The 17,933-nt window shown below is 39.6% G+C and overlaps 1 protein-coding gene across 3 annotated transcripts in view; it reads left to right on the top strand.

Moving 5' to 3' along the window:
• SPIDR (scaffold protein involved in DNA repair) overlaps positions 1-17,933 on the top strand; it is a 192,274-nt gene that overhangs the window by 4,312 nt on the left and 170,029 nt on the right. For all 3 annotated transcript variants that reach the window (XR_013773516.1, XM_079299379.1, XM_079299380.1), the window contains exons 2-5: positions 1,684-1,839; positions 2,741-2,819; positions 4,320-4,505; positions 7,112-7,269. Coding sequence is in view for 2 of the 3 variants with exons in the window: in XM_079299379.1 (XP_079155505.1) it covers positions 1,684-1,839; positions 2,741-2,819; positions 4,320-4,505; positions 7,112-7,269 (579 nt within the window). In the remaining variant the exon portion in view is untranslated. The remainder of the gene's footprint in view (positions 1-1,683; positions 1,840-2,740; positions 2,820-4,319; positions 4,506-7,111; positions 7,270-17,933) is intronic.

Below are 17,933 nucleotides of genomic sequence, written 5' to 3' on the forward strand. Positions count from 1 at the left end.
TTGCTCAGTCAAAATGTACCTCACAAGATCTTCTAGAAGTACAAAACCAGGCATGTGAGCAAGACTCCCAGCACTGACTAAGGTTAAAAACCATCAGAAGCACTTGACAAGAGGACAGCCCAATGTAGTTTCCTGTCTAAGCACTCTGAAAATCGAGGCTTGGGCCAGCATCTTCACTAGGGGGGAAGCAGTGTTATAATTATTTGTGCTATAATGTTAACCTTTCTTGTTAAACTGCTGTAATCTTCTTACCTGACATGTCCTTACCAGAGTGCTGTTGATTCCAGATTTAATACCATGCCAGATACAAGGTTGTACCTTTCATGTGTCTGTGGGAGTAGTTATGGGGACAGTTTGACTTTGGTGATAATGAGTAGGTGCTTTGAGGTGTAAATACCCCTGGCAGTTTTAGATGAGGCTCTTAGCAGGGTCAGCCATCATCAGTGGAAACTGCAAAGTGCATTTGTTTTGCTCTGTCTGTTTACCATGCACAGCAGGACTGTGTGACTGGAGGGGTGAAGTAAGATTCTGCTCACTGCAGGCTTTTGGAAACTGCTTGTTTCATTCTCAAGAGCACTGAAAAAGTTCTATGGAAAACAAACGAAATAAACAAGAAGTGCCAAATGCTTGTGCTCTTAGGCACATGGTGTGATTGTTGGGTCTGTGCAGGGCCTGGAGTTGGGCTTCTGTCATGCTTGTGGGTCCCTTCCAACTCAGAATATTTATTCTGTAATTCTGTTTTCTGGATTTTTATTGTGCATATGCTTGCCCTGTATGTTACAGTCCTGATTGCCCAGCCTGGCAGAAGATGTGTGTGCTGAGTAACTTAACTTTGGAGTTATAATTATTTATAGTTAGGAACTGTAGTTGCTTGAGAGAAGGCATATCAGAATAAGACAGACGTACTCAGATAATGCAGTCAGCGTTTTCTAACATAAGTTTCAGTAGCACAGTAAGATAAGATGTTTATCGTGCTCAAGTTCAATTTCTATGTGTGAATTGGTTTTGAATCTGTGAGATAACTTTGGATGTGATAAGAGGCAATTCTCTCATCTTCATCTATTTTCAGATGTTACAATCTCTTGCATGAAATTAGCACCGGATGCTAATCAGCATCCTGTTTCATGATTTATCTAATAATCTGAATGACTTCGGCATCCCATGTAAGGAGAGGCAACATTTTTGGTGGGGAAATGGTTGTGAAAACAAGTGTAATTCTTACAGCTGAAAGAGCCTGGGGTGATTTTTTTTTGGTTGATTGGCTATTTGTAATGGTGAACTGTATAGTTATACCTAGTGCAACCTCCTGCATAAACAAAGCAGATTAAATATGACTTTGAAGGCATTATTTGGTTAAAGTGTATTTTACTGAGCTGTTCCTAACATAATATTTTCAGCTTCACTGGGCAGCTATCAGGTACTATGAAATGTAATTTAGACCAACAGAAAATGTACTTATCAAAAATTTAATTTATCCCTGTCATTTGCGGTGGTGGTATTATTTAGCGCTGCATAAAAGATGCTTGCAAATGTTTGAGACTTTTTTTCCTGAGCTTATTAAAAATTGGAATTTGTTTGTAAACATTCAGAAGATACTAGGGACAATCTAGAGTAAGTAAATTTAACTTGGAATTGATTATATCTAGGCAGTGCTGTTAATGGGTTTGTTTTTCCTTTCTCTAGCGGAAGAGACTTTGGAATGCAGAATGCACCCCATTCCCAGATGAGACACCCCTTCGTGTGAAAAAATCAAATGTCAGGACATTAGTGTCTGCTGCTTCGATTTCCAATGCGTGGCTTCGGTGTGGAGATGGTTTTCGGAGCACTTCAGTGCTGGAGGTAAAATGCTGCCTTAGTGTAACAAAGAGATGCAAACTGACAGTGGATTTCCATGCTTGAGTGAATAATAAGATGTTGCCTTTTCTTTTGGTGTTGTTTCTAAACTAACTGCATATTGTTGCAACTGTCAAAATAGACAGAAAAAGGAAAGCACAGTTACATAAGGACATTGCCTTAATTTGTTAGTGTAACTTGCTGAGCATATGTTAGTACCTTGTGTTCTAGATTGCATTTATCACTTAGAAAATTTCAGTAACACACTGAAAGATGCAAAAGCTATTTGACATTTGGGATGGAGTGCTACATTTCCCAAAAAATGTGGAACAAAAATGCTATAGTTTGCATCTGAAGATTTTTTGCTAGACCTAAGTAATGTTTGCAGTAGTGAATTAAGTGAAGAAAATCCTGGTTGATCAGCCATCTCTGAATGAAGAGTATTTTGTGCTGACCCAAGCTGCTTTTTCTATTTCTTCTTCTGGTACTGAGCAGTCACAGTGTTGCATATCTTGTGGGATATAGTAAAATCAGATACAGGGCAACCAAGTAATAGTTTCTGTAACTTTTCAATAGGACACCTGCTTTATCAAGGATGTTATTACTGCCCACTTTTGACATTTTAGACCTGAATATACTAGCTCCTGTTTTTCTCAAGGTCATGTGTGATTTCTGTCATAGTCACAGAAAGTTTGTATTTTCCAAATCTATGGGAATTCAGATTTTATGTTGGTGTTCTTATGCTTTAATACCTCATTATATTACAGTCTTGTGAAAGATTTTAAAGTTAATTTGAACTTGTTCTGCTGAACTTTGGTGGGTGTGTAACAACAGCTTTGAATGTATTGATACATGTTAAAATTATTTTTAATGTCTTAGTGATTAAATCTGTCTCTTTTTAATATAGTCCCAGAGGCCTTCTAATAAGAAATCCAGGATTAAGAAACGTCTTGGACCACTGCTAACATCTACTGAAAGTGCATCTAGTATGTTTTGATTATTTCATGTTAACATTTTCAGAGTATTGTTTCTTTATTTTGTCTTGTAGTGGGGTAGAAGTTGGCTCAAAATACTGATTATTTTCTTCTTCTGTTACTGTAATTAAAAGCTAGTTTTGATGAGACACAGGGTCTCTCACTATTGTGGTGGGGCTCATCTGTTCACCCATAGTGCCAGAAATTTATTCTGCAAAGCTGCAGACACTCAGCTATTGCTTTTGAAAAGGTGAAAGATGTATCACTAATGCTGTATATGGTGTGTATTATAACAAGATGGGATACTTCAATCCTTCTCATTTTTATTAGGAGAGAATGAAAAATAGCCCTTAGCTGTATAGATTGAAACTGAAATTATTCTGTCTTCTTCTAGACAGATAAGCAGGCATGAGAGAACACTTATTTTGTTAGTATGAGCAATAGATAGGAAAACAGAGTTTTGTCAGCCTGCTTTTACAGTCTTCTGTGTGCCTCTGAGTGCTTAATATTGTCATTAAAGAAAGAACTCTAGGCAGAATAAAGAGGAGGAAGACTTACTGACTCTTTCTAGTTCTTTCCTTTTTTTTGAGCCCAGAGGAAAGGAAGGAAAGAGGGGGTGGTATTTTTCAGTATGCTTTTCTGTTTGCTCCAGCAGCTGTGCTGTTTCTGTTGGATGTAAATAGGTGACCTACTGGGTGCTTTTTTTTAGCTTTTGGGGTTCTAGCTTTTCTAGATTTCTAAGAAGAACCTCTCTTTGTGGCAGAGGAGATGTAGTTGTGTGTTTCTCTTCTGGGCCCTTCTGCCTTATTCCAAACCCCTGGTAATTGTCTGAATTCCCATTTACTTATAACATTTTAGTAGTGGTAGGAAGTGGAAAATTTTACCTTCCAAATTCTGTATGCTCTGTGCTAAGCATAAATCCTGTTCTCCTTGCTTTTGTGATTAGAAATTATGCAGAAAGATGTTTTGAATTAAAATATCTTACTTCAAAACCACACCGGCTTTCCTTTGCATCACCTGAGGAGTTATTTTTCTTCCTCTCAAGAGAAAACTGAAGAATAATCTCTACTGATGGAATAATTTTATTTCTTTGTAATTCATTAGATAAAGTCAGAGAGCTCCCAAACCCAGAATTCTAAGGACAATCTTTCTTTAAACCACTCAGCATTTTACAAGGGTGCATGTGTGGGAGTGGAGGAGTGTTAGGACTGTGTGTAGGGGGACTAAATGTCGGACAGGCATGACTTGTCCTCACACTGCTGAAGGACACAGTGGTAGTCTCATTGTATAAAATGAATTGTTAGCACTTATTGTGGAGAACTAAACTGAAAATGATGCATGTAGGAATAAGAAATACATGTGATTTAATTCTTCAGTATTAATCTCTGATGCCTAGTAACACAATTTATAATTTTGCTGATTAAAAATAGTACAGTTTAATTCTTAATACTTTTAAATTTAACAAAACTGCATTTCTGTAACCATCTAACACTTTACAATGTTTTTTCATAGGAGCTGCTGCTGCTGAAAGCTCTAAGGAAGCTGAGGACATAATATGGACCTCTAGTGGCAGTGATCTTTCAGATGATGAAAATAAAACATTGGTTCCAAGGTTGCACAGCAAAAAAAGTGATGCTTCCAAAACACAGGAATCACCTAGCAGACATGAATTATTGTTAGAGGACAGAAGTAGTGAAGGTAAGTTCAAATGCAAGATTTAACAGGAAGCCTTCTGTCAATTTCAGGTAATGAAAATGTAATGAGTGAAAATATTCTGAAGTCATTCTGACAGAATTACATGATCCATTCCTATTTTGGTTAGATCAATTCAAGGTTTGATTTTTGGGTTTTTTTGGTTTTTTCATAAATTTCATCTGAGTATGGAGTAAGCTCTTAATATAAGTGATGTACAAAGACTTTAAACCTTGGAATAGAGGAGAACAGTTGTCTGTTTCTACTGACTAGTTATTTGCAGCTGCAGAGAGCATCATCTTCTGTGCCATTCATTTTCATTTTGGAGCGTGGTCTTCCTTGCTTCCCCTGTTAGCTGCCCTATGTGAGCAGCCATGAGTTTAGTTATTAGAACTTCCTTTCTGTTTCATGGACCAGGAAATGACAGAGGGGAGATAAATTGATCAAGAAGTGCAGCTGAAGACAGAAATCTTTGCTTGTATGCTCTATTGTAAAAGTGTTAATTGGAATAATGTATAAGTTGCATTAGAACTTGTTAGAAAGTCTTTACAATGTAAAATTAAGCTAGATTAACTTCATAATACTTCAGCTAGATCTGAAATATTGCAGTTAGTCTGGATCCTGGATGGCTGGCAAAGCATTCTAACACTGCTGTGAGTGAGCAAATAGATTGACTGATGGATGACATTTTGTTTTGTGAGTGACACAGATTAAATATCCTCCTTAGGTTTTTAACAAAAATGCAAGATCTTTCTCCTTTCATCTATATTTTTGCCATCTATGTAACACTGTCATTGACATATCTGATGGTTATCTTATGTAATTCCTAGTAATTTTCTTCTTTATGAAAAGGAGGACTGTTCATTTTCTAAACTGCAATCTGTTGCTGAGCAGGAATTTTTCTAACCTACCATTATTATCATTCACTTGTCCCCTGCAAGTGTATCCTGCAGGCTTTAATCTTCATCTTTTTTTTTTTTTTAAGAGACAATACACAGACATATTTTTATGCTTGTAAGATTGCAAAATTTGGTTTCTTTGTGTAATTGAAGAAACCCTGATGTGTTATGTATCTGCTTGAAGGTTACTGAGAAAATCCAATAATTGTCATGTTTTTCTTCTAAACCCAAAAATACCTTGAAAGCAGTGGGAAGTAAAAGAATTGTAATTTCCATGTTTTTTGAAGTAACCATCATATACACTAATTTTAGCATTGCACACAGTGTGCCTGTGTGTGCATATATAGGTACAGTTTTAGGTATGGTGACAGTAGGGAAAAAGTATTTTTTAAAGAGATGTTCTCTTTCATGTGAAGTTCACTTTTAGTGTCAGTACTTGGATTGCCTTGTATTTCATCAAGGAATTCATACTGTTGTCATAAGTTACATGCAACCTGTCACACAACTTCAAGAGAAACCTATTTGTGCTACCAGGGTGCTGATGTCTGTGTTTAAAATTTCTGATGAAGCTTCCTCATAAATGAAACAGAAATGCATTCATGTGTGTAAAAGGAGGCAGCACTATAGCTGTGTGTTTGTCTGGGTGACTTCAAAGTTTGAAAGGTCAATGTAGAAACTAGTAATTTAGATTACAGTAGCACTGCCAAGTACAGAAGGTGCTGCCACAGTTCCATGGGTATGTACAGATGCCTGGAGCATTGTGCAGATGCTCTTTGTTGCCTCTCCCCTGTACATGACTATACACCAAAAAAACCCAACCCTCCCCAAAAGCTTTCATCCCTTCTCCTTTGAACATACTTATTTATGAAAAATGCATTAAAATTCTCTCAGTACCTTGTGGCATTTGGACCTAAAGGATTGTGAGGGTGCTACTGCACCTCAGGTTTCCATGCCCATCCAAGTAGATCCTTGGAGTTACAAATGGACTTCTGGAGTTGCATTAAATACCACATGGTCCTGAGGATGGGAAAAAAGTTCTGCATTTCTGTCTGCATCTCTTTGTTTATTGCCATTGCATTGTGGGTTTGTTTGAGGCTTTTTTATTTATTTTTTTACCTCCATATTTTCTTATTCTTGTGTCTATTAATTTGTCTTCAGCAATTCTCTCTGATGTGCTTAGAGATTTGATTTGCAGATCTGTGTATTTTGGCAGGGTGTTCCAGGAGGTGATTATTTCAACTAGCTTTTTTGTTCCTCTGTGAGGGCTATCACTGATAGCAGATGTTAGTTAACACTGTTTAAGGCATTTGCTTAGGACAGTTTATTCTGAACAAGTACACATGGAAAATCTGATACAGCTGGGCAAAAAAGCCCCCTAACTAAACTGTGGAAAAATTAATAATAACTAAACTAAAAAAACCACCCCACCTACCTGTGCAGTTAAATATACTGCCTCTTTGCAGACAGTACTTTGAAATTTCTTTTTCATATGTATGTAATTTTTATCCTTCCTCACAGAACATTTTTTGGCCAGTAGGATTTAGCTTTTATGAGACACAAAATACCACAAAATACTTACACATGAAGATCAGTTGAACATAGGTAACAAACACTGTTGCAATTCTTCCCCCAGAGTCAGGATAGCTGTAGTATTATTCTTTGTGCTTATAACAGATGGTGATTAAGAAAATTTTTACTAATGTTCTTTTTTAGATGAATTGAAGCTCATTGAGTGGGAGAAGGATACTGATTCCACTGATCAATGTGATGGGTCAGAAAAAGAGGACAGCTCACTAGAGATATCAGACACGGACTCTTGCACACATACTAATTCTCTGCCTGTTGAAGAGGAGAGTGATGAGCTTTGTAAGGTGAGAAACTGTTCTGAGTTTAAGAAAAAAACTGCTGCTATAATTATGGAATGTATTCATATTTGTTTGCATTTGAATTGGGGCAGTGTGTGGATTTTGCTTACCTTATCTTTTCAGAAGAAATTCTGTACACAAGAATTTCAAGGCATTTTCTTTAACTGCCAGATCTCAAAACCAAGCAGTGCCCCTCACACAGAGCTTGGTAGTGTGGTCACTGAATCACAGGATGACTGTGGTGGGAAGACACCTTTGGAGAATGCCTAGTCAAACCCCTCTACTCACATCTGGGCAGCTGATGCTGGCTGTTCAGGGCTGTGTCGGGTTGTGTGTTGAGTTATTATCAAGAGCAGAGACTCCACAACTTCCCTGGGTAACCTGTGCCAGTGCTTCGTCACCCTTGCAGTAAAGCAACTTGTTCTTATATCAAAATTGAATATCTTGTATTTCAATGTGTGTGCAAAAAGTCATCACATGGGTGGATTTCTCACCAGAGATGATCATCTGGACTCTCTGCAGCCCTTGGCTGCTTGTGACAAGCTTGTGCCCAAATTTCCTGTAGTGTGGTGGGTGAGAGACCTTTACCAATTTCTCTTTAGTACTTTGAGGCTGTGACTATCTAAAAACCAGGTACTGAGAATAGAGCATGATGAGGTAAAGGAGTACATGCAGGACTCCCTTTTTAGCAATGAGGATCACAGACCTCCAGAAAGGGAAATCAGTAAGAACTGAATCTTACTGGCTAAGATACTGCAGAAAATGTAAGCTCATTTCTACAGAAGCATTCTGTGTAAACTATGCTTTTAGTATCTTATAGTGAACTGACCTGTGTGAAAAGACTTGAGATGTGACGGTACCCCAGGCCAAAGGAACATCTGAAATGGGCTGCAGAGGGTCACTGGAAGTGTTCAGGCAAAGACTGGACGTGGCGCTTAGTGCCATGGTCTGATTGTGGTGGTGGTGTTTGTTCAGAAGTTGGATTCGATGATCTCCGAGGTCTTTTCCATGCTTGCTGACTGTGATTCAGTGATTTACCCTCTCTCCGGCGCTGGGGCTGGTGCGGCAGCCGAGAGCCCCGGCCGGCCGCGCTGTGGCGGAGGGTCACAGCCCGGGCGGGCAGAGCGGAGAGCCGGGCTGTGACCCCCGAGGACCACCGGGGACAGGGCACAGCGCTGGCCTGGCAGCCGGAGCCATCGGCCGGGGGAGGTGCGGGTGTGGGAGCCACGGAACAGCCCGGGATCCGTGCTGGAGCAGCCCGGCAGAGGGCACCGCAGGCCCGGCAATCTCGGCCGGCGGGGGCCGCGGGCAAGGCTGTTCGCAAAGCGCGTTAAAGCCTTACCGAAACTCGTTTGTGTCCATTCTGTATTGAAATGCTCGCGAGTCAGTGCGACTGGGAGTCCTGCTCACACAGGAGGGAGATCGCCCGGAGATTTGCCGGGAATCAGCCCCATCGCAGGTTCTGCTGCCTTGCTGGGGACGGTGGCTCTGTCCGTGGCCCCTCACAAGGAGGACAGTGGAAGGGTCTGCAGCACCCGTGTGATGAGGAGTGGCTGAGAGAGCAGGGAGTGTTTAGGCTGGAGAAAAGGAGGCTCGGGGGAGACCCCATCACTCTCCAGAACACCTGAAAGGAGGCTGCAGCCAGCTGGGGTCGGACTCTTCTCCCAGGGAACAGAAGAAATTAGCCTCAAGCTGCGCCAGGGGAGGCTCAGATTGGACATCAGGAAGAATTTATTCACAGAAAGAGTGCAGACATTGGAAGGGGCTGCCCAGGAAGGTGTTTAAGGCAAAACTGGATATGGCACTTAATGCCAAGGTCTAGTTGAGTATGATGTTTGGACTCAGTGGTCTTGGAGTCTTTTCCAACCTAATTGATTCTGTGATTCTGTGAGACAGTGGGTCTGGCTGTGGCAACACGTGTGACCTGGCACTTGTCAGGCTCCTGTGGGTGTCAGTCTCACTCTATCATCTGTGGCTCGGAGTTCAGCAAGAGTTAGTCAAGTATTTTCAATTTTTGAAGAATTTATTTTATACAGCCCAAGTCCCAGGCTGCAGCATCAGAAGAGGCTGCATGGTCTGCATAAAGCTGTGAAAACAGAATTGAAATTTATGCAAGTGGTAAAATTGTCCTTATTTTATTACACCAGCATGACTTATCCCAGTGTACATGGAAAGTTGGATAAACGTAATGAGACACGTTCATTTTAGTAAATGATGCTCATGAGAGGGTTTTTTGGGATGCAGCCATACTGTAATAAAAAGTTTTTTAATCTAACTAGCATAGTTATGCTAGTACAAAAGATGTGGGTGCACTGGGGAAACTGAGGTTGTCCCTACAGATTTCCTCTTCCCCCATCCCTGCTGGAGTGCACCACTGTGGGAATTTTGCTGGGTGGTCACCCGCACCAGAAAACGTTCTTCTGGGAATTCAGTGTATGCAGGAGGGTAAATCCCCAGTGATTGCTCTGCCTGCTGCAGTCTTTGTTTTGCTTTACTTGGGATATGCTGTTTTCCAAGGAAAAAATAGCTAGGAATAAAACTGCAGGCAAGCTGAGAAGTTTCCAAGAGAGAATAGAAAAGCACTATTCACTATAGGAGGTCATTTGCTGTATGAGTATTCTTTAAAAAAGCCTGTTAATTTTGTGGCCTAGTTCATGGTGAGGGAAGGGAAAAAAAAGCCAAATGTTGATATATCATCATTTTTGTGGTATTTACTGAATATCTAGAATCTAATGGAGTGTGCGGGTAATCAAAAGACCATGAAATTTATTTTACGCCACTTCAAAATATGCCAGATACCAAGAGATTCTGGAGGTTTAGGATTTCTGCCAAAATATCTTTATGGTAGTATTTACTCTTGGTAGGAGTGTATTAGGTTTCTACTGGGAAATCTCTTCCCCCTTGCTCTCTTATATACTAATATATCTAATTTTAAAATTACTTCTATTCGGTGATAATTAACTGCATAGAAGAGCTTCACGTATTGTTTTGGTTGGAAGATAAGACTCTTGCTTATCTGTAGGCTGTAAAGCTGCAGTCACGACTCAATTTATGTTCCAAGTCCCTGTGCTGTGTCTTTCCTATCAACTATCCACTTCTGATGTGTAAAGCTGCTTGATAGAGGATAATGAGGAAGGCAAGTTGAAGCTGGCTTTGTGGTAGCAGCTAATTTTTGTCTTCAGTTCAGAATTTTTGAAGGAAGCATGTGCAAGATATGACAGGACCATGCTTTACTTTCCTTTAGCTATTCTTAGGGGATGAGAGAGTTGTCTTATTTAGCTTTCATTTGACCTATAAGTGGTTGAATTTTTGCTTAAGATGATGCAGGACAAAGATCTGGCAAGGTGATTTGAGATGGTTCTATTCTTATAGTTCCTTGATTTGCAGTTACCAGTGGTGGATACCTAGGGGAACTTCTTTCTTGGAGAACTAAAATAAAGATTAACTATTATTGTTTTTCACCATACATATTTTCCAAAAGAGGAGCATGTAATAATTTCAAAATTGAAAAACTCCATATTTTTATGCACTGGTAGTGACTACTTTTTGCCAAACTTTTGTAGGGACTTTTTGTCTCATGAGCTGAAGTTCCATATTTTGTAAGAACTGCTTATCTATTAATTTTAAACTTATAAATATTTAAATGCTAGGAATTAAATGAAAGCATGTGTTCCTATAGGTAAATTCCTCTCCTTCTGTACTACCTCTGAAACTGGGAACTTTCTCTGTCCCTGTTTATGGAGTGACATTATCTTCCCCACTTGAACCTTTCCTCAAAACACTTGATCCCTTAAAGTAGGCCAGCATTTGTATGGAGTATATAATTTTGGTGTCTTGCAAGAGTATGGTCTTTTTTTGTGCCCTCTCTGATAAGTCTTCTTTATAAGTTCTGATGGTTAGCCAGATTTGCTTGCTTTACATGCAGAGCAAGTGAGGTTTATCCCAGAATGGTATTAGGAATTAGTCTTATATATTTGCTATATAGCATGAATAAAGCTTAACTGGTTACCACAGATCCTCTGTATTGCACAACATGCTAATAATTGCAATAGACACTTGTCTGCTGATCTTCTGGTTTGGGTGAAAAATTCATCAGAAAGTCACATGGTTAAGAGCTTGTTCCCTTTGAATCTTAGAACCATAGAATGGTTTGGCTTGGAAAGAAAATTAAAGATGATCCAGTTGCAAACCCCTGACATGGACATCACCTTTCACTAGACTAGGTTGCTCAAAGCTCCATCCAACCTGGCCTTGAACACTTCTAGAGATGATACATGCACAATTTCTCTAGGAAACTTTCTCCAGTGTCTCACCACCCTCAGAATAAAGATTTTCTCCCTAATGTCTAATCTAAAGGTGCCCTGATTCAATTTAAAGCCATTCCCTCTTGCCCTGCTGCTACAAGACCTTGTAAGAAGTCCCTCTCCAGCTCTCATAGGCACTTGGTAGGAACTGGAATACATAAAGAGTGGTAATAGCCCCAAACTATTATGAATGAATGAAGAGAGACAGCTGAACAAGAGGTTTGTTGTGTGTTATGTGTTTCAAAACTCTTTAATAAATCCCTACCACAATTCTCAGCTCTCTGTTGTGCTGCAGTCTATGTGCCCTGACAGTGGCTCATCTGATGTGGTACTAAATAACATGAAAAAATTATTTTAATGTTGTGCAAAAGGTTTATTTTGGGGTTTTCCCTGAGTGAAGAACACATTATTTTAGGAGTGGATATATGTAGGCCCGTGTCTTACCTGAGGCCTTCTGATCTCTCAATTTAAGGTTCCTTTCAGTTGTTTAGTCTGTGGATTTATTATTGTCTTAACGTGGCTCTTAATAAAAAGCCCTCAAAACAAATTCTGTCCTTCTGTGGCATTACACAGGGGGGATTCACCATACTTAATGAAATTCTGAAGGGGTCACTTATAAGATGAGCAGGCCAAGATTTGCTGTTATTTCTGGACTTGCTTTTGTGTCCTGACTTTTTTGATCCATTATAATGGTAATTATAACTAACATTGGCTTGGTAATTAGAATTGAGTCTAGAACTATTGTTGTGTAACAGAATTTAAAACAGGTTATCTTAAGGCAGGGAATCATTATTATGGCAAATGGAATTTGTGTCATCCTGTCAGACTGATGACTTACATGGATAAAGGGTGATGATATGACCGTGTTATTGCAAGCACTTACTTTTGTCAGTTCATTACTGAAGGAAGTATTAAAATATATATAAAAATGTCCACAAACTTACAATTTTTTTCTAAATTTGTAATTTATGGAATAATTAGGATTAGAAACAATTTCCCAATTTTTCCAGTTCAACCTGAACAAGACAGTCTCAGATACAAGGTCAGACAAGGTTGCTTAGGGCTTTATCTAGTTGGATCCTGGAAAACTTGAAAGATGCAGACAGCATAACCTGTCTGGGCAGCATCCTTCTCCCTTCCCTGTCTCTCTCCTCCTTATCTTTCCAAAAACAGAAACCTTAAATTTCTGGATAGAACTGGGCTCTTCAGCTGGGCCTTTTAGGCAAGACTTGTAGGTCAGCAGATTGCAAGTTAGTAGTGGTACAGAAACAGACACATTTTGCATTCATGCCTGCAAGGTGAAAGGATTTATATCTGAATGGCCAGAAAAACTGAACCTGTGCATCAGCTGCTTTCTGCTGCATCCTGGCTTTGGGGATGTCTCTGCATCTTCTGATGCAGGAATCAAGCCTTGAAGCTTTTTTCCTTAGTCACAGACCATATTTCCCCTCCCACCTCTCTGTTTTCATGATTTGGTCAGATTATCAGAATAGGAAATGTGATGTTTCTGGGTGCGCTGTAGCTGTTTGTGTTATAACTAACTTTATTTTCAGTCTGTAGTTAAACAAGACACCATTAAGTTTAAAACAGGATTGATGACACTAGTTCAGCTAATACCTAAGTACCTGATATTTCTTGCTTTGATGGTTTAAATTATCTTGGGACTATTTTTCTTTATAATTCCAGGACACAGGTTCAAATGTCAGCATGGCTGAACTGGTTCCTTATCTTACTCAAGGACACAGTTATAAATGTGTCTTGATGTGAATTTTTGGTAGTGTAAAAACACCTGTAGTCCACGATGCCCATTTTGAAGGAAGCATCTTTGATCAGTTTTCATACATACAGGTGCTTTTGCAGGTGATATACAGTGTCATTGATGTAGCTGTGCTTCTTTGTGCCTAGTTTGTGAAATTCCTGTATGACTTATTAAGTTCATCAGAGGCTTCTGTGTGCCACATTCTGGATGTATGAAATCTGATGGATCACAGCATCTACGACAGTGATATAAACAGACTTTAGACCTTGCTGCCTTGAGCTGTCATTCCCAGAGTATATTTTTTATATTGTTTGAAGCACCAGGCTGTTTGTGAATGCTAATCCAACCCCTCTGCTTTGTTTAACTTAGGGCTTCAACTGAGTCCCATATTCTTTCTTGCAGAGCTCTGGAGAGCAACAACTTTAAGTGCAGCTGACAGCATTGCTGTCTTGGCATCCATGTATTGAATGCCCCTCTCTTCGTGGTCTTCCCACATCCTCCCCAGGTCTGCCTGGTGTTTTAAACAAGATTCAAGAGGCCTGTGTTAGCTTTACTGCAGCTGCATGCCATGCAGGGTGTCTGCATTTCCTCAGGTCTGGCACCTCTCTGGAGCATGGCTCTTGACAGCAGCACAGAGCATCTTCAGGAGTATCAGGGAGAAGCAAAGCAGTGTATGTCTGCCCTGTCAGTGTATGTCTGCCCTGTCAGTGTATGTCTGACCTCCATCTAAAGAGGGTCTTGTCTGTCTCCTGTTGTTGCTTGCCTGGTGCTGCAGCAGAGGAGGCTACAGGGATGACCATGCACTGCGGGGAGTGCAGTGCTCTCCTTTAAGGAAAGAGAGGCTAAAGCCAGAGGAATGAACAACATTAATAGGAAGTTAAAGGTTTTTATCTTATTGGTTTACTCACCTCTGATGAGGCTTTCTTTTGCTTGCTGTTATGGATAATTTGCTAATAGTTTTGTGCTCCACAAAGAGTCGTGAGCGTAGTGAGAAAGCTGCTGAATTTTGATTTATCTGACTATCTTCCAAACTGTCTCAGGAGTGTTCAGGATAAATTGGAGAAGAGGTTGATCTGAATTTGTTGGAAATTCTTTTTGAAGAAATGGTGGAAGAGAACTTTAATGGGATACATAGGACCAGCCTTAATAATTTCTCTTTCTTATAAATATGTTTGCTAAATACTGTAGTTCTGGAAGGAGACCTAAATGGAGTAGATTGGCTAATGGCTTAAATTTTCTAAAAGCCTTTGGTTCATTCTTTCTTGTGGATTGTCATTGTCCTTTAAAAATAATTTTATGGTCTTTTAGTGGCTGGTTCTGCCACCCATTTTGTTAGTTCATGGTGTCAGGGGAGGGACCTAATTTATTGAGGAAAGTAACATTCTCTTCTACTACCAAGGATGTTTGTTGCAACCAGTTGGGGAAAAAAAAGGCATTGCATGTCATTTCATAGTGTAGTTGCAGCTTCCATCTTTTCACAAGTGAATCTTACATGTGTTGAGGTTTATGGCAGCAGTGTAAGAAAGGCATGCATATTTATTTCTCAAAAAAATTGCATGTGTAACACTGCCTATAAAATGGCTTTTAAATGATAATAAGACACCTAAATGTAGAAGGTACAATTCCTGGTAGAACAAGTAAAGCATGAAGTATACCAAAACCATCCAACTATCCTTGTATTTAGGCTTCCTCTTTTAATGAGTTCCTTGTCAATTTTCACCAAAACCGAAAAGTTCCTTTTGTAGTAAATGTTATTGTGTTGCAGCTCGTTGTAGAATCTACTGCATTGTGAAGATATAGAAGTAAATTTAGAATTTCTTGGAAAACACAGGAAGACCAAAGTTTAGAAAGAATTCTAAACTAACCTCAGGGTTTTTAAAAACCCCTGAGGTTTTTCTAGTGTGTTTCTCTTTAATGGATAAAACTTCTTCCATATCTATATATAGAAGGCGGCAGTTATGTGGGGTTTTGTTTTGTGGTTGATTTGGGTTTTTTTTGTTTTTTTTAAAGTCATGGCACTGTATCTATAGCTTGTAAAGAATGCAGTTTGATGGTAAAGTATAGGGAACAGGGCTTTTGTTCCTAGCACCCATTGCAGTGTGGAAGTGTGTGGGATAGATAAGAGATGAATAAAGAGGAGCAGAACAAATGGAATAAAACTGAGAATATGTATAAGAGAACTTGAGAAATCTGGAGGTATGGAATGTTGTTGGGTGAGGGGTTGACTTTCTTGGGAACAATAAGAAGGGACTGGCATGGTGTGAAAATGTAATGCCTCTCATATCCAGTTTGTCAGGGTCTGTGTCATGTTCTGTGATAAGCAGTTTCTATACAAACGTCTGAATCATCTGTAGATGACAATTCAGATTTACAGTTCTTTTGTTATCAGGACACTCGTGTTCTAGACTAACAACCCTGGTGACTGATTAACCCTTTCTGTGGAGATGGTCTCTAACTCCATAACTATAATATGTTAAAGTATGTTAAAGAGGATTTTCCCTGCCCTGTAGGAATCTGTTAGGACATTCTTGTGTATAGGTCAGCTGCTCCATCCCTTTTTATCCCCTTTAGGATAACGTTATTTACCTTCTGACAGGGGTGACAGCCTTGACTACCCGCTTCATTTGTCTTTGTCCTCAATCTCTCTGGAAATATGCTATGAAATTGTTACTTCATAGGATATCTTTCCCCATACTCACAACTTCAGCCAGGCTTTGTTATTCCAATTTCCTGGACACATGGAGAAGCTGTTGCACATGGCTGTTGATTCACTGCTCAGTCCCAGCACAGTGGCATTCTTTTTGACTCAGTCCCAGTCCTTCTCCTCCCACTCTGTCTCCTCAGCACAGTCACTATTTCATTCTCTTGTCCCCATTCACCTTCACCTGGCCATTGTTTGGTGTCAGTCCACTGGTTCTGTCTTGCCCAATACAAGGTTTTAGTCCTGTGCCACCAAGTTCTCTCATCTGGTTGCAACTCTTTAGAAACACTGATTGCGGCAAACTTGTTGCTGTTTTTCAGACACCTTGACACCCTCCTGTGCATGGGAAAGAGAACATTGAATATAAGTGAGAAAACCAGACTAGAACTGTCTGCTTGTGAAGGCAGGCACGATGGGCAGAGCAGCTTAATACTGGTCTAAATTGTCATGTATGAGAAGGGTTGAGGTTTGTTCTGGGTTTTAAACACTCTGCAAGGCTGCTAAAAACACCATAACATGGAGAATCCCTTAATCTCGCACACAAACTCTTGGACAGTAGTTTTGGTCTTTCCATTCATAAGGAAAAAGGTGCAGTGGAACTCAAAAAGCTGCAGAGCAAGTTGGTAGGAGCAAAAAGTTCTAGAGAATAGAAATCTTCAACCTCATAAAGAGATTGCTGTAGAGAGGGCATGAAAGAAACCCATGCCTCAAAGATAGATAAGAAGTAAACCAAGTGACTGAGTACTGTCTTGCTAGGAGGCATCAAGTGAAACTAGCAGGTTGATTCAACATTAAAATGAAGTTGATTCATCCCACCACATGAGCTGCTGAACTCCTTGTCGCAGAATGACACAGATGCTGAAAGATTACATGGGTTCAAGACTGACTGGACAAACTCAAGGAAGACAAGACAAATCTGTTAAGAATTAAATACAAAGATCTTGCCTCTAGTTGTAGCCACAAACTGGAATTAGGAAGATTTTTCTGTGGCAGCACTGCTGCATGCTTGTCCTGTTTTAAACTCTTCCCTAAACATCTGATATTAATCACAGTTGGAGACAAAAGTAAAGGGGGTAGAATGATCCTTGGTAGACTCCCCTACAGCTATTCCCATGTTTGTGTGCTGTGGGCTTTTCAGCGTGTATGATTTTTGTCCTTTTTGCCATCACCACCCTGGGTGCTTCCTTTGCAGAGCAATTGAGATGTCACATACCGAAAGACAATGTTGCAAATGAGTCTCCACTTGGTCAGTGCAGTGGATACCATTTGTAGCTGTAGTTCTCTATCACCTGCTGCTCTGTGTGGCTTCTGCAGGGTGTTCTTTCACGTAGCCTAGTTTATGCTTACCTCATGTTTTTAATAAAACATTCTCTACAGACATAGGGAAGGAGAGGAGCTTTTGAGACAGCGTAGATTTTGTAGAGGGTGATGGCTCTAGCCAGACTTGTCTGAAGAAGAGTTTAGCTTCCCTGGAGTAAGCTTCACAGACTTAGGTTTCTTTGATTTGCTTGATTAGGTGTGGGAGAAGTGCAAAAGGTAAGTCTGGACATTTTTGGCTTTTTTATTTTAAATTTAAATCTTTAATTTTTATTACTAATTGGGATAGCACTATGTTGGTGTTTTTTTTTTGAACGTAAACATTTGTTGAAGTACATTAAAGGATCATGACAGTAAAAAAAAATAGTTGGTTTAGCCAAGTGGTTAATCTGGTTATGTTCCAATAATAATGTGATTTGTCTGGAATATGAAGCACTTCAGTCTTTTAGAATGGGAAAACAGTATAACTACTTGTATAAAAGAATAAATAAATAAATACTCAAATCTAATAATGCATTATCTGTTTAAAGACAGAATGTGAAAAAAGACCTTTTATTTGTAACAGTTAAAGCATCATGTTGCCTTTTGG

This window comes from Erithacus rubecula, assembly GCF_903797595.1.
Source record: "Erithacus rubecula genome assembly, chromosome: 3".
Classification (NCBI taxonomy): domain Eukaryota; kingdom Metazoa; phylum Chordata; class Aves; order Passeriformes; family Muscicapidae; genus Erithacus; species Erithacus rubecula.